This window comes from Delphinus delphis, chromosome 1 (genome assembly GCF_949987515.2).
Source record: "Delphinus delphis chromosome 1, mDelDel1.2, whole genome shotgun sequence".
NCBI lineage: Eukaryota > Metazoa > Chordata > Mammalia > Artiodactyla > Delphinidae > Delphinus > Delphinus delphis.
In genome coordinates this window covers 29,477,915-29,493,202 of record NC_082683.1, presented here as the reverse complement: position 1 = coordinate 29,493,202, position 15,288 = coordinate 29,477,915, and the positions used below count along the sequence as shown (strand labels likewise).

The 15,288-nt window shown below is 57.6% G+C and overlaps 1 protein-coding gene across 2 annotated transcripts in view; it reads left to right on the top strand.

Moving 5' to 3' along the window:
- The first annotated feature begins 9,616 nt into the window (after positions 1 to 9,616).
- GRIK3 (glutamate ionotropic receptor kainate type subunit 3) overlaps positions 9,617 to 15,288 on the top strand; it is a 235,930-nt gene continuing 230,258 nt past the window's right edge. For both annotated transcript variants that reach the window (XM_060003821.1, XM_060003812.1), the window contains exon 1: positions 9,617 to 9,760. In XM_060003821.1, the coding sequence (XP_059859804.1) occupies positions 9,646 to 9,760 (115 nt within the window). In that variant the 5' untranslated portion in view covers positions 9,617 to 9,645. The remainder of the gene's footprint in view (positions 9,761 to 15,288) is intronic.

The window sequence follows — 15,288 nt, the reverse complement described above, 5'->3', positions numbered from 1 at the left end:
TCAACCCTAGTTTGTCCCTTTGTCCCCGCTGTGGATTCTCAAATGTCCCCTCAAATTCTCCACATATTCCTTTTGTCCTTTTCTGTTACCCCACGCTCCCTACCTGCATCTCCTCGTCACTACCTGTGCCCCTTGACCTCCACCGTTTATCCCCACGGACTCCACCTGTGACCCTGCGGCCCTCCCAAGTCACCTCAGCCCTTCTTGTCTCCCCATGACAGTGGATCTCCAGTAACGATTGTTGCAAAAGAACAAACAAATGGATGAGGGAAACAGCTGTGCAGATATTTGCAACTAGCTTGAAGTGTGATTGGTGTAAAGTGCTTTCCCTTGAATTATCTGCAAAATCGTTTCTATTTTTTGCTCAATGGTATGTGTGCAGACGCAAGCCCGGCCCTCGACTCCCCACCATGGGCTGTGGAATTCTTGTCCATACCCCTGCCCTTCTTTCCTGGTCTCTGGTCACACAAGCAAGGATCAGGAAGGTGATAATCTTCTAGCTAAGGGCTCCTGACCCCCTGGGGCACATGCCACACATTCGCTCTCTCAGGGGCACCCAGGAGAGTTGTGTAAACAGCCACCCAGGGCCCCATCCTAGCTGCTGTCATGCTCCTCTCTTCCCCAGGCACTAAGGCCACCATCCAAGGCCCCAGTCCCCTGACCTGATGTGTAGGGAACCTCCTGCACTTGGCAGGGAGAGCCAGAGGGTCATGTCAGAGTCCCCCGTATCCCTGAAGAACAGGAATCAGAATTTTGTTCTCTGTCCCCATCCCTTGGTTCTCATCTGTCCTCAAGCCATTCAGAGCTTTGGGCTTCTCTAAGTGTCTCTGACATCCTGGTGCTTGGAAGGGACGTACACACATGCTTGAAAGCAAAGGGACTCGGCCAGCTGAGTCAATAGAGTGAAATGAAGCCAAATCAGAGAAATGAGGCTGTGGCCACTGGCACCTGTCCTGTTTATTCAACCCAACGCAACCCAGGTGGAAGAGGGGAGCCTGGGATTAACTGATTGGCAGAACCTGCTTCCCCAACACTCCGTCTTCCTGCTGCCTCAGAGATAACACAGAGTTGGGTCTGGCTCCTGCAGCCTGGTCTCCTCCATCCCCAGTCCAGGGCTCCCACCCAAGCCTCCTTTCCCTGCTGCCGTCCGCAGCTGCCTTCCCTCTGTCCTCTGGGAGACACAACAGCATTCGCAGCGAGGAAACTAGGCCTCCGAGCCTCGGGACCTCCCTGAGGTTTCTGAAGTCTTCCTGCTCTGGATGGGGAGGGAAGGGCGTGTTCTCTTTCTAAATAGAATCTCCTGAATTAAGTCTCAGGCTAGAGGCTGGGAAGTGCCCTTGGGGATGAGAAGATCCTGGACTGAGATGCAGAGAGGGGTCAGGCACATCAGCAAGGACAGGACCAGGAGGAAGCCCAAGTGGGTAGGGGTGGGGGCTCCATGGGGAGGAGGAAGCCTGGAGAATTTTCCAAACCTGATAGCAGGTTTGGGGTTCAAGTCCTAGGCTTCCCTTCCCCCCTGGCTGCCAGCCTGCCCACTGCATGAACAAAGAGACCCCCCCCACACACACACGCAGCAACTCCACAGCTTCTGCAGGTGCAGCCCTCATCATGTGGGTGTGTGCGGGAGGGGAGTGGAGGGATGGCTTGACATGCATCCTTCCTCTGAGCTCCTCCTCACCGCATTCACACACATCCAGTGAACCCTGGAGGGCCTGGAGTGAGGAGTATGCACGTGTACTGCAGGCTTGCCGGAAAGAGATTTTTTTCCCCAGGGTGGATTCAGGAGCACGACACGTCCATGAAGCAGAGAGAGCTAATCACTAAGTACAACATGCCCTGACCATGTGCTGGGCACAATTTTAAGCACATTCCATGTATTAACTCATTTAATCCTCACAACAACCCTGCAGGGCAGATACTATTATTATCCCCATGTAACAGGTAGGAAACAGAGGCACAGAAAATTAGGTAAGAGACAGGGTAGATGTGAAGCTAGCTGCCTGGCTCCAGAGTTCCCACTTTCATTAGTCCTACGTGGATGCTCATAGCTCTGTGTGTGTGTGTGTGTGTGTGTGTGTGTGTGTGTAATAGCATAGGCATCTTCCTGTACTCGAGTGTTTGTGTGTAAAGCACCAGGGACAGGTGTGCTCTCAGGCACGCCTGCCCAACCCTGTTCAATGAAATCTTGAGGAATCTGCCCCTTCTCCTTCCCGCAGAGGAATCTGTAGCTTTCCTCGTTCCAGGCTGCCTCTGACCAGCTCCCTGAGACTGGTGCTCGCCCCCTCTGTGCCCTCACTGCTGTGGACAAGGCACCAGAAGGAAGAGCAGCAAGAGAGCAAAGCACATTTGAGTGATCGCGTGTGGGGTGAGCTGGATTTCTAGCACCTGCTGCAGCTGGAATTTTGGCCACCCCCAGCCCCGTTCTGGGCACAAACACCAGTACTTCCTTCCACATTTGACAGTTGCTGGAGGAAAATCTCTTCCTAGATCCAGGCAGGATAGGGGCTATATCACCGGGGATCCACTGTGTCCTGAGGTGGGGGCTGAGACTGTTCCAATCAGAGCCCAGGTCTGACGTCATGGTGAGTCAGGGACCCAGTGCCCATGCCCCTCTGGCCCTGGGGCAGGGAGGCAGTATCTCTTCCCAACAGCCTGCTGTCCCCATCTCCCCCCGGGTCCTCCACCTGAGCGTAGAGGGCACGTGGTCCTCTCCACTCCCAGCCTGGCTGCCTGCCGCCTCGCATGTCTTGCGGGCAGAGAAGCGTCATACCTGCGTGCCAGAGAGGCACAGGTGTGCCCGCGCCGCTCACGCGGCTACCACCTGCTGGAATCTTGGCGGAGGGCGGGCTTGGGATGGTATCCACAGGAGAGACAGTCTGTGGCATAATTAAGAGTGAGCAAAACACAAAACAAGACATGTTTTCTTTCCTTTCTCTTTTCTACCACTTGCCCTAATTATTTTCCCGCTTTAAAATTCTACATCTGGTCACTGAAACGTAAAAAAAAAAAAAAAAATTCGACATCAACTTTAACTAAGCTGGCCTTGGGCAGGGAAGTCTGGCAAACTTGGAGAAGTTCACTTGTTTATTTTCTTACCGCTCAGTGCCTGGATTTTCGCATTTCACTCTGTCTCTCGCTCTCTGAGGAGGGATGACGGCAGCTTCCTGCCCGCGGGGGGACAGGTGCAGACAGAACTGCTCGCCACAGCCTCCAAAGGGGTAATTCTCCAGAAACATCTACCGTTGCGGGACTTACGCTTTACTTTTGTCCCACCTCCGCCTCTAACCCCTGCCTCTTACTACACCCTATAAGGTCAGGGTGTGGGAGCAGGGTGTCAAGCAGCTGAGAGCGTTGGACTTGGAGTCAGAGCTCAGTTTGGCCACTTATTTGTTGGGCGCGGGTCATTCGTTCATTCATTCATTCACTTGTTCATTCATCTGCTTTCTCTCACTTATTCATTCATGCATTCACTTAGTCTCCCATCATTCAATTGCTCATCTACCTCCCCACCCCATCACTCTGGGCCAAGTACATCCCTGCTTCTGCCCCACCCCCAACCCCAGCAAGTTCTCTGTGGGCAAGTTATTTGGTTCCTCTAAGCCCATTTCTTCATCTTTTGGTTGTTCCAAGGACAAAGAGATCATGTGACTGGAAGCCAGTGTGGCTTCTGGCTCGGTGTGGTAGCATCATGGGGCACCTCTAATGTGACATCCATCATTAGACCCTGGCTCTGGGGCTTTCTGGGCCTTGGTCTTTGCTAGCAAGTCAAATGCCCAGACCAACTCCAGGGTCAGGTAGGTCAGCTGAATCCTGAAGGTTGCTGAATTTCATGATAAAGCGGATGATACGAGAGCTGGGTGCTCTGAAGGGGCCATGAAGCCTGGGTGGCTGACTGGGGAGCTCAGTGCAGTGCTGGGGTGCCCTGGGCTGTGCCATGAGGTTGGATGGTATCTGATGCTCACGCTGAAGGCTGAGGACAAGAGAAGCAGGCAGTGTCTGTCCAGTCTTGCGGGGGAGGCAGTGCATGAATGGCAGAGTTAATGAGTGAGTGAGTGGATGAACGTGTGAGTCTTTGAGTGAGTGGGTGATTGAGCAAAGGGCTGAGTACATCACTGGGTGAGTGACCAACTGAGTGACTGATGGAAGGGTAGATGACTAAGTAAATGAATGAATGAATAAATGAGTGCGTAAGTGTGAGCCAATGAATGAGTGAGGGATGAATGAGCAAATGAGTGAGGGAATAGGCGAGCAAATAATTAAACAAAAGATTGAATAGATGGATGAATGAGTGAAAGAGGAATTAGGTGGTTGAATGAATTAGGAATGACTGAATGAATGGATGAGAGGATGAATGGGTAAGGGACTGAGTAAATGAGTCAGTAAAGAGTGAAAAACTGAGTGCATGACCTATGAACAAATGAATGAATTAGTGTGGCTGCAGGTATGTCCAGTGAATGACCGAGGGATCCCATGAATAAGTTAATCAGGAAATGACTGAATGACTCCAATGAGGGAGCAAGTGACTATCACCCCCACCCTTGGTACCGGGGCCCGCAGACCCGGGGAAGTGATGGTTTCACGGGCAGTTCTCCTCTCCCCCCCTCCCCCTGCAGCAGCAGAACCCCCTCGGCTTCCGAACCATTGGAGACCGTTCCATTATGTAGAGATACAAACAGGATTGCCTTAGCATTTACTTCTCCACCAGAACTGCACCCAAACTATTGAAATGCAGATGTCAGGAAAATAACAGATCTCTGGTGGCTGGCCTACCTGTCCCCCTCACTGCTGAGAAATAACTCGCAGCAGCGGGTTAAGCTGACAATAAACACAGTAATTGACTTCAGTGGGAACGAACTTGCTTGACTATTGACAAAAATTTAAGGTGATGCAACCCTCACAGGGCTTGCTCAGGTGGCAGCCGGCCGCTGCAGTGCCTCTTCCTCCTTGGGACAGGGAGGAGGGACACACGCCCCAGGGTGATGAAGGGGTTCCCATCCCTGGGTGAAGAGGCAGGTCCCGGTGTCCTGAGAAGGGCCAAGTCTTAGCTCTTGTGGTTGGCATGGATGAACTTTGCTGAGGACGGGATGCTGTTAAGCAAAAAGTGGGTATGAGGGAGGCCTCTCCCGCCCCCCCCCACCTCCTGCTCGGGCAGGTGACAAAGATTAGGCAAAGGGCTGGCAGCTTCTTGGCCCGGCTGCCCTCCAGGGTGAGCCGGGGGCAAGGTAGTTTCTCCCCCCATTCTCACCAGGGCCCTCTGAGGGCGCACTGGCACCGGGCTGCTGTGTAGCTGCCGCTTAGGGGAGTGGCGAGAGCCCCGGCTGCAGCGTCCAGCCCCGCCAGCAGCCCGCCCGCTGCCGGGCAGTCTGAAGGGAGAGGAAGGTAGGCAGGCTTCAGCAGAGGGCACTCAAGTCCTAGGAATCTGCACTCAGCAACCGCATGCCTGTGTTCGGTGGTTTCCTGGCGAAGCGGAGATCACGAATCTCGTAACTCGAGCCCAGGGCCTCGTCGCTCACCGCGATTGTGAGGGGACTGAGGGATGGAGTGGACCCGTCTACGCAAAACACACACACAGGGGACTCTTCCAAACGAGCTGGCTTGGCCGTCACTGGGGGCCCCCTCCCACCGGGCAGAAGCAGGGGAGGAGCTTCGGGAGGGGCTGGGAGGGGGCCAGCAGCCTAGGGTTCCTTCCTCTCCCATCCCCACCTGTGAGCCGGTGGGAGACATGAATCTCAATGGCAGCGACTTGGGCCAGCTCAGCCGTTTTTGGGGATGTTAATGAAATGCGGGAGAACTTGTCCTTGCAGACAGTGGCCCCTTTTATTTTGGAATGAAAAGCTTCATTAGTCTGAATGAGGTTGGGAGGCCTCATAAATCCGGCTCTGACTGCCTCGAGGGGGAGTGAGGAGAGGAGGCCTGGCTGGTGGGTAGACTTGTTTACCAACAACTCGAGAAGCCGGGATTGGCGGCTCCCAATCCCCGGAGATGCAGCTTGAGATCCTGCCAGCCCTGGTGCCTGCTGGTGGCAAGGCAGCCCGGAGAGGTGCACGACGGCGGGGAGAGAGGTCTGCGGGTTCCTCCTCACGAGCTGGGGATGGAGGAGTTCCCCAGTTTGTTCTAGTAAAGGACACAAATCCTATTCCACCCTTAGCGTTTCTACAAGCAGCCAGAAGCCCCAGTGGGTCTCCAGCAGAGGTGATGAGGATCTTCTGCTAGAGCCTGTCCCCTGCTTAGCCCAGGTGGGATAGGACAAGGGTCAGGCCTGCAAGCTTAGGGTGCAGATAGGCCGGCACGGGGACCGCAGCTCCCCACTCACAGAGCCGGGCAGTGATATACCTAGAGGGAGGAGGGAAGGAGTGAGGAGGAAGGAGGGAGGGAGGGAGGGAGGGAGGGGGAGGAGAAGCGTCACCCACTAGCTGTGTGACTTTGGACCTCTCAACCTCTCTGAGGCTCGGAGTCTTCAACTGGAAAATGCAAAAACCACCCAGATCCTATCAGAGGGCTGTGAGCCGGTTAGATGACGGGATGCATATGAGGTGTGCTGAGTGGTACCTCATCTGGAACACAGAAAACATGTACTAAGTACTAGTGGTCATTATTATCAGGGCTAATGTTTTTGTCGTAATGCCTCCCACCCTCCCCTGACTGGGAGGCAGCCGGCTGCTGTCAGCTTGGGGAGACCTCTGTGTTACAGAGTGACTTGCAGCCAGGTCCAGAATAAGGCCCTGTCCTCGGCTGGGGGAAGCCGGCTTCCCTTTGACCCCGCGGTTCCAGCTGGGCGGCCAGGCCTGCAGACCGAGCCCCACTGCCTCTGCAGCTGGAGGCTTTTCCCAACGCAGCCAACGTGGCAGCAGAGGAAAGCCTCCCTCCGCAGCGCTGGCTAACTCCCAACCACCGTGGGATGCAGCAGGAGCAAGGGCCCGCCGATGCTGTTTCCCCGGGGGTGCTGAGGGGGCTGCGGGTGACAGGGCCACACTCTCACGCCCTGGGATGCTCAGATCGCCCCTCTGCCTTCCTACATTCACTTCTGTGGCACCACTGTCCTTCTCGGCATCTTTGGAGGCTGCTGCCCCTCCTCTTCTTGGTCCCCTCCCTTCATCTCTCTTTCTCCCACTGGCCTTTCCCAGGCTCTGGTCTGGGGTGCAGATCTGCCCATTGCCTGGAGTCACACCTCCACCCCTCTGCTTTTCAGCTTCCCCGCCACCCTGCCCCTCTCATGGCAAGAGGCTGCCTGCAGGATAACCAATACAGACCTAGCATCCAGGCTCTCTCCCCCTTACCCAGCCCCTAACCATCCTTGGGCATTGCTGGTGATGCCTTTTTAGCCTTGCATCCTTTGCCTTGAGTTCAGATCCTGCCCATTCCCTTTCCGTTTCCCTATCAGGGCACTGGAATTTTCTTCCTTAGTGAACAGCCTGGACTTTCTGGTTCCTTGGAGCAACTAAACCAGCTGTGGAAGCTGATAAGTGATGGGGTTGGAGCGTCTACTCTTGAACGAAGAGGCTCCTTCAGCTTTATCCTGGGGGCGCGGCGCTTTCTGCTCCCTCCTCCTGCACTTCCTCCTTGCCGGTGTCCACTGGGGCCCGTTACTCTCTATCAAGAGGGGGCAGCTGCTGCTTCTCTGGCTCTGGTCTGCATGTCCTTCCCTCTGGTCCCCCGGGCAACATTTTTCAGTGGCTGCTTGGGAAACCAACCCCTCCCGCTTGAGGATGAGGAAGGCCCAAAGTCTGGCAAAAAAAAAAAAAATGGTAACCTTCATTTGCTGGCGGATCTTTGGGGGATGCCCTCAAGAGCACCTCTTTCCCTTTTTGAGAGGAGATCCTTGGGAATCTCCCCTCTTGCTCCTTCCACAGCCACAGTCACCCCCATTTCAGGGGGGAGGGAGCCCCTCCGCAAGCGGCAGGATTGGCCGTGCTGCAGTATTCACACCCCCACACAATGCCATAGTCTCCTATGCCTGGACAGGGAGGGAAAGAAAAGACCGGGACATGAACAGGCCACACAGAGGCCGACTCATGGTCTATTTGTAAGAAAATTAAAGATTTGCCTTTCAGATGTTTGGGACCATGCTTTTACCAGACAGCTGGCAAATGGGAGAGATTGGAATGATGGAATAGATCAAATTATTTAAATGAGAAAAATAAATTCACACGCAGCCTAGCCGCTGCCAGGTGACAGATCCGTTTATTTATCTACTGTATGGGCACCACTCTGTCTCTGTCAAAAAGGTCATTAAACTCGTCTAACTGCGTATTTCGCTGCCTCCTGTTCCAGACTCGCTCCACAGCCCTTCCCTTCCCTCGACACCCAGCGCCACTTGAAAAAAATATTTATTATTGCTAATAAACAAGTTGTTTTTTTTTAACCCTTTCTATTTTGCTCCCCCACGGGCCCTGCTCCACCCCACGGAAAATTACAGTTTCTGTTTATTCTTTCTCAGGAGAAGTGGGGGAGGGGGCCAGCCCCTCCTGCAGAGTTGAAGAAGAGGGACGGGAAGTACCAGCGTGCATCTCAGCCGCCCCTCTGCATCTAAGGATTTAGCCATCTTCCTGCCAAGCCCCTATAGTTGTGGTGCATGGTCCAGTCCTGCTTTCCACAGCAGAGGGTCTGGCCTGGGCTCTCCAACCCCTACCAGCTCCTGCAGCTCCCCTAGCCCAGCGTGGACAATCCGCTTTGAATTCCGTCTCCCCTGAGTCCCAGCCCCAACTCTAACTCTGCTTCCACGAGGGATGGGGTTAGGGAGGGAAACCGGTTCCTGGGTCAGTCTGCGGCCGCCGCCGTCCAGCCAGCGACGGCTGCGTGAGAGCTGGAAGACGAGACTCCGCAGACGGCAGGCTCCAGGTTCCTCCGCTCCCTGCGGGCGCGACTCTTCCAGCTTGTCCGGCCGCTAGGCTGCCGCCGTCTCCCAGCTCGCGGTGCCAGCTCTCGTGCTCCACGCCCGGCTCCCAGGCTCCGTGCCCTCGCAGTCGAAGGGACTGGGGGCGGCAGGGCGGATGCGGACGTCTGGGAAGCGAGGAGAGCCCTCGTTATCCGGCCGTCTCCCCAAACCGGGTCCCGGGTCCCCTTCCCCGCCCAGGTGTGAGCTCGCGGGTGTACGCCTCGGCGGGTGTGAATGTGAAGTGTGTGTGCGCGGGGGAGTGTGCGGAGGGAGCGCGGGCGGCGGGCGGCGCGGGAGGCGGGAGGCAGGGCGCGGGGGAGGGGGCTGGGAGGGAGAGTGTGCGCGCGTGCAACTCCACTCCGGGGCTTTGTGCGAGCCCGGGCGATAGCATCCGCGGCGGCTGGAGGAGGAGCGGCCGGAGACGCGTGCAGCCCGCCCGCCAGCGCCCGGCAGCCGGGGCAGGTGGGAGCCCGCGCGCGAGCCGAGCCGACGCAAGCCGCAGCCGAGTCCGAAAGGAGCCCGAGCGGAGCCCAGGAGCCTCTCCCGCGGGGGGCCCGTGGGCGGCAGCCGGGCTGGGCGGGCGCCGGCGGGGCGGCCCCCCAGTAAGATGTGCGCGGCGCCGCGGGGCGCCCCCCACTCGCAGCGGCGCTCAGGAGCCGGGCTGCTGGGCCAGGCGGCGCCTCGGAGGCTGCAGCGCGCCCGCGCCTAGAGCTGCCGCCCCGGGGAGCCCGCCACGGCCGCGCCCCGGGCACGCTCGGCGGCGCCCAACGATGACCGCTCCCTGGCGGCGCCTCCGGAGTCTGGTTTGGGAATACTGGGCCGGGCTCCTCGTGTGCGCCTTCTGGATCCCGGACTCGCGCGGGATGCCCCACGTCATCCGGATCGGTAAGGGCTCCCCGGAGCCGGGGGTCTCCGTGCGACCGGGCGGGGGCGGGAACGGGGGGCCACTGTACGCGATCCCAAGAGATTTCCCACCCTCTCTCCGCGCTGCCGGGGCCGGGTGACCACCATCTCGTCCCGGTGAGGACAAAGTTCCAAAGCCGGGGTCATGGGCCTTACTTATTGGACAGGAGGCAGCCGGGGTGCGGCGGGCGAGGGGCCCTTGGCGCGCTTCTGGGAGGCCAGAGCTGGCAGAGTGTAGCGAAGCGTTCCGGTCCCAGCCCGAGTCGCGGGCGCATTTCCCGGCCATTGCCAGCAGGACCGGCCGCAGACCGAGTTCTGGGACCCGGCTTCTCCGCGAAGCGGCACCCCTGGGGAAGGCGCCAACTTCTCTTCCTTCCTCGTTCCCCGAGGGCCCCTCGCCCCCACCTGGGGCAGGGCTCGAGCGGCCGCGGCGGGGACGCAGGATCTGGCTTCGCATGACAAGGGCGGCCGGTCTTCTCTCCCGGTGGCTGCCCTCGGCCTCGGTGGCCCCCGTTCAGCCCCGTGGCGCGGGGCAGGGGAGGGGCGGCCCCCGCCGGTCGCTCCAGCCACCCGTCGCGGCCGAGGCCTCTCCTCCGCCTGGGGCAGCGCAGGCAGGGGGACGGGAACGACGGAGCCCGCCCAGCGCAGCCAGAAAAGGCGACAAGAGGGATGCGAGTGGATTTTAAAGTTAGCCGAAATTCCTCCGCAACTGGCGGCGGCCGGCGGGGCTGCGTGCGGCGTTCTGGGGCTCTGGCGTCCCCGCGTCTCTTCTCGCCAGAGTCTCTTACTCGGGGTTTTAACTTTGTTGAGGCATCCTGTAGGCAGCGCTCCGGGCTGTGCGGGATGCCTCCGAGTGTTCCAGGCCCGAGACCGCCAGGGCTGGGCCCGGTCTGGCCACGCGGGAGCCTCCGCCACGCAGGCCCTGCGCCCGCCACCAGGCCGGAGACCTGGGCCGCCTGGGTTCGCGAGGCGCCACCACCAGCATCTGGCACAAGGAGGCCAGAGCTCTGCTGAGCCAGGACCACCTTCCTCCCCTGTGGCTCTAATCTAGGCTCGGACTCTGGGCTGCCGGCACCGTGAGGGGGTGTAGGGAACCAGTGTCGAGCTTGGTTTCTCCACTTGAGGTTTTCCTAGGAGGCAGTCAGAAATCTGTCTCTCTCCTGGATTCCAGATCCTCTTGAACTGGACATCTGGACGAGGGTAGAGCACAGTCCTCACCTCTGCCCACCCTGGGGTCTTTCTCTTTACGCCCAGGACCCTGGCAGGCAGACATTGGAGGCAGAGGAATCCAGGCACCCGACTCTGGGGACAGCCCTCGCGACCAGGCTTAACCCTTTGCAGCCCAGTCTGCTCCTGGCAAGACAAAAATATCTCTTCTATCTCTGCACCTTTGCCTGCCCCAGCGCCCAGTTGGGTCACCATTCCAGGAGCAGGCAGCCCCCTAGTAGTGGGCCAGTTCTTTCTTTATTCCCTGCTTCTTTCCCTCTGTTTTTTTTGTGGGCCTGCATGGTAGGGTGCCCTTGGGAGAAAAGAGGGGGACCCAAAAGGTGCTATGCGCGCAGCCCATGCATTGCAGGTCCCTCTTCCGTGGTCCTTCCTCCACAGGGGTGGGATGGGCACGCTCCTGCCCAGCGTCAGGGGTGGCAGTGTTTGGGGGCCCAGGAAGAGAAGGAGCAGGTGAGGGAAGCCCCGGAAGGCTGAGCTGAGGAGGGGCAGGATGATGTATCCTCACCCGCTCCCTCTTACTGTGAAACTGACTTGCACTGGAGGACTCCTCACTGCCCTGAGGGGAAGCCCGAAGGCTGCCCGCCCTTTCTTGGGTTCACCGCGTAATAATGCAATTAAGGATGGCAAAGCCCTCCTCTCTTCTAATCTTCTTCGTATTAAGCCCCAGGATTAATTAGCGTGTTGGCCCAAGCCGTTTATATCCAAGAGCCCTGCCCCGTTTGATTCCCAGCCCGAGGACTGGGGTGTTGGGCCGAGGCCGAACGTGACTGCCGGAGCTGTGCCGGATTGGATGGAGGATGGGAAGGCTCTGAGGCCCCTGGGCTTCTCCGGAGCTTCCTGGGGAGCTGAACGTCTGTCCTTCTGAGCACAGGCTGGAGTCTCAGCTGGAGCCAGGGGCTACAGTGGACGTGGCACAGAGAGACACACACACGCAGAGAATCTCATGCTGAAACCCAAACACAGCATGTTGGCTGGGCCTGATGCCATCTCCCTTTTTCTCTCTCTCCCCACCCCTGGGATCTCAGGGCTCTGGCTAGGGCCGCAGGAATTGAGGCCTTGGAAATTGGGCTCCGGCGTGTGCTGGGTGCTTCTGGTTCCCAAGACTGGTGCCTGAGCTGGCTGCGCTGACAGCCGAATCTTTGCCCAGCAGGCAGGCGTCGCCTAGCACCAGCCTGGGAGAGGGGTTTTCTGCAGGTGTGCAAGGGGCTCTCTGGGCCGGGGAGCAGCGTACCTCCTCCCTCTCTTTGTGCCTTTTTTTGGGGACTGAAATTTCCTCTTAGACGAGGAGATGGATAGCTCAGCAGTATGACAGAGTGTTCAAACAATCCGTCTTGAATAGATGAATTGCATTGCTCTGTCGTTTTGTAATTGTGTCTATCAGAGGGAGAGGTCAAGGCATTGATTGCTTGGATGGTTTGCAAGTAACAAAGGAGAGTAAGGAAGAGAGCGAGGGAGAGACTGTAATTGGATTGTAGTCTGCAGGAAAAAAGTGATCATTGATTATTTTATATGAATATGCGGAAGATGTATTCTGCGTGTGGTTATCAAGCGTTGCTTACTGAAGGTTTTCAAGGCATATTGTTCAACATTTTATTATTATTATTATCATCGTTCTTATTGTTCAGATGGATCCCCGTCTTAACTCACAGAAAGCAGCTTAATGCATGGGTCCTCTCAGTGCTTCAGTGGCCTCATGCAGGGACCTGGATTTCCTGGTTACGTGACCTAGAAGCTGAAGTGGAGGGGCCCTGGGCTGGGAGCCAGGAGGCCCGGGTTTTCTGCTCTGCCTTCCACCAGTTTCCTGAGCCATCTTGGTCAAATCACACTCTCCCACCCACCTGGAGCCTCAGTTTTCCCATCTGTAAACTATTGAGTTGGCCGTGATGGCTGGGGATATTCTGTGGTTTCAAAGTTCCCTTTAGTGCAGGCTGGTGGGGACTGTCAGTGCCACAGTAGGTTTCACGGCTAGATCATCCCTCGTGTTACATACATACTGTAGGATAGAGGGCCAGCCTGGAATTTGAAAAGGGAGACAGACAGTGGGGCGGTAGCTGGGGAGCTCGAGTGGACGATGGTGATCTCTAGCCAGCCGGGATGGGGGGTGGGGCGGGAGGTTCCGAGCCAAATGGCTGCAGAGACATAAAGCAGGTGTGTGTGGAGGGGTGGGAGGTGGGAGGGAAAGGCTGGCTCAGCACTGGCCCCTCCGAGCATCTACAGAGAGAGCAAAAGAGTTTCGAGGCTCTGAGCCTGAGCTGGGGGCAGGGGTGGAGGAGGAGGGTGGCGCGGGGTAGCGGGTACTGCAGTCTGTCCCAGGGACATGAGGTCCCCTCGCCCAGAGTTCCCAAGTCAGCCCTGTCTGCATCTCCTGCGATCAGTTCATCCGAATGGTCCTGAACGTTCGTCTCCTGAGTTTGGGAGCTGCTATGCGTAAAACAATGAGAAATTTCTCACAGTGACTGGTGATGCGCTGAAACATCCCGCCGTGTTGAGCAGACAGGCGCTGAATGAAGATCAATAGGGTTTTCCCCCCTGGAAGCAAATAGCTTCAGACAAGACCTGGGAGTGGCCCGAGGGGCCTTAAAAAGCATTAACTTCCGGAATTTCTGCCTCCACTTTCTAGCCCAGCTGCTCCTGTCAGCCCGGGCTTCCCTCCTTCTCGAGCTGGAGTTTCATTTCTTCTTGATGCCTGCCTCGCACTGCGCTAAACAGTCTTTTGACGTCAGGATGATCTGGGGTTTTTAGAGGTGGTTGATGCGGGGTGAGCCAGCACAGTGTCCCGACCAGGCCCTTCCAAGGTCACTCGCATCCCCCTGCTGCCGGCATGACAGTTGACTTCAGAAGTCCAGCCCACTGTGCTCTTTCAAAAGCGCTCTGAGGGGCAGCTCTTCATCCCACCCTTCAAAACGCAAGGCTGCTTGGCTGCCTTTAGGATCCTTCATGGGGCCTGTGAGCCTCCCTGCCAGTGCCATTGTAGGTTTCACAGCTAGATGAGTCCCCACCTTCCCACAGGCCCCGCGTCCCTGCCCCAGGAAACAGCCACCTCCGTGGGGAGGGGGAGGCACAGATGCCCTATGGGTACAAGAACAACCCCATCCTCGGGGGTGGGGGCGTGCAAGGTCATATGCAGAGGAGGCTCAGGGCTGCTCTTTTAGGGGAAGACCTGGTTGTGCTCCACCACTGGCACTGTTTCGGATCTGCTGAGGCCAGGCTTCGTCCAGGCTGTCGCACTCAGCTGCCCCAGCCTCTGCCTCCTTCTGCTTCCGCCTGCGCCCTGCCTTGCTTGTCAGGACCCTCCAGAGGGAACCAAGAGAGCTGATGTTCCCCCTTGGCTGGGCAGCAGCAGAGAGGAGCCCTGGGCTCCCCAGGCCCTGCCTGGCAGCAGAGAGGACTGAAACTCCAGGAGCACGGCCCTTCCTCTGGGGCCTGCCCCCAGCGGGCCCTGGCTTGTCCTCCCGGGGAGCTCTGGATGGACAGGTGGGCCAGGGGCGGGCCTGGTGCAGACAGGCCTTGGACTAGTTCGCTGGAATAGCTCTTCTCGCAGGTGCTGATTCCCCAGCAGCAGCGCCAGGGGGCAGTGTGCCTGTGCTGAGGTGGCCGTAAGTCTCCTGCCTGGGACCCCACCTGGGTCTGGAGCGAAATCAAAATAGGAAAACAACACACAACCGCAATGCAATGGCCCTGGTTTATTGAGCACTTACTAGCTGCCCGGGACTGTGCTTTTCCAACAGTGACTGGTGATGTGACTAGTAAGTGCTCGAGACATGTAGCTGTCGCGTTTTTTTTCCCTCGCCATCTGGTTTAGCCTTCACAAACACCCTGCAGATATTATCCTCATTTTGCAGATGAGGAAGCTAAGCTTGGTGAGGTCACTTGCCCAGGATCACGTGGCCAGTGAGTGGTGGATGCAGGATAAGAATTCCCGCCGGCCTGACCCCAGATCCTGTGCTTTTAACTGTCTGTGTAGTCGGAAGATGGGAAGCACTGATTTTCGTATGCGCTGAGTGCAACGCCCCCTCCCCCCATGGTTCTGGGTGCTGAGTGCAACGCCCCTCCCCCCATGGTTCTGGGTGCTGAGTGCGGCCTCAGAGGCCTGGGCTGTATGAGCTTTGCAACATTTAACCCTACCAGTGCCGGTTTTCACTGTCAGACTCTCCTTGCTGATGGACCAAGTGGTAGTTATGCTTCCTGTAGAGGAAAGATAGGAATGGTCTTTCCCACCCCTCCCGCATGTGCAACGCATAACTGTACACTGACTACACCCCAACTTGTCCAGGCGTCTGGAC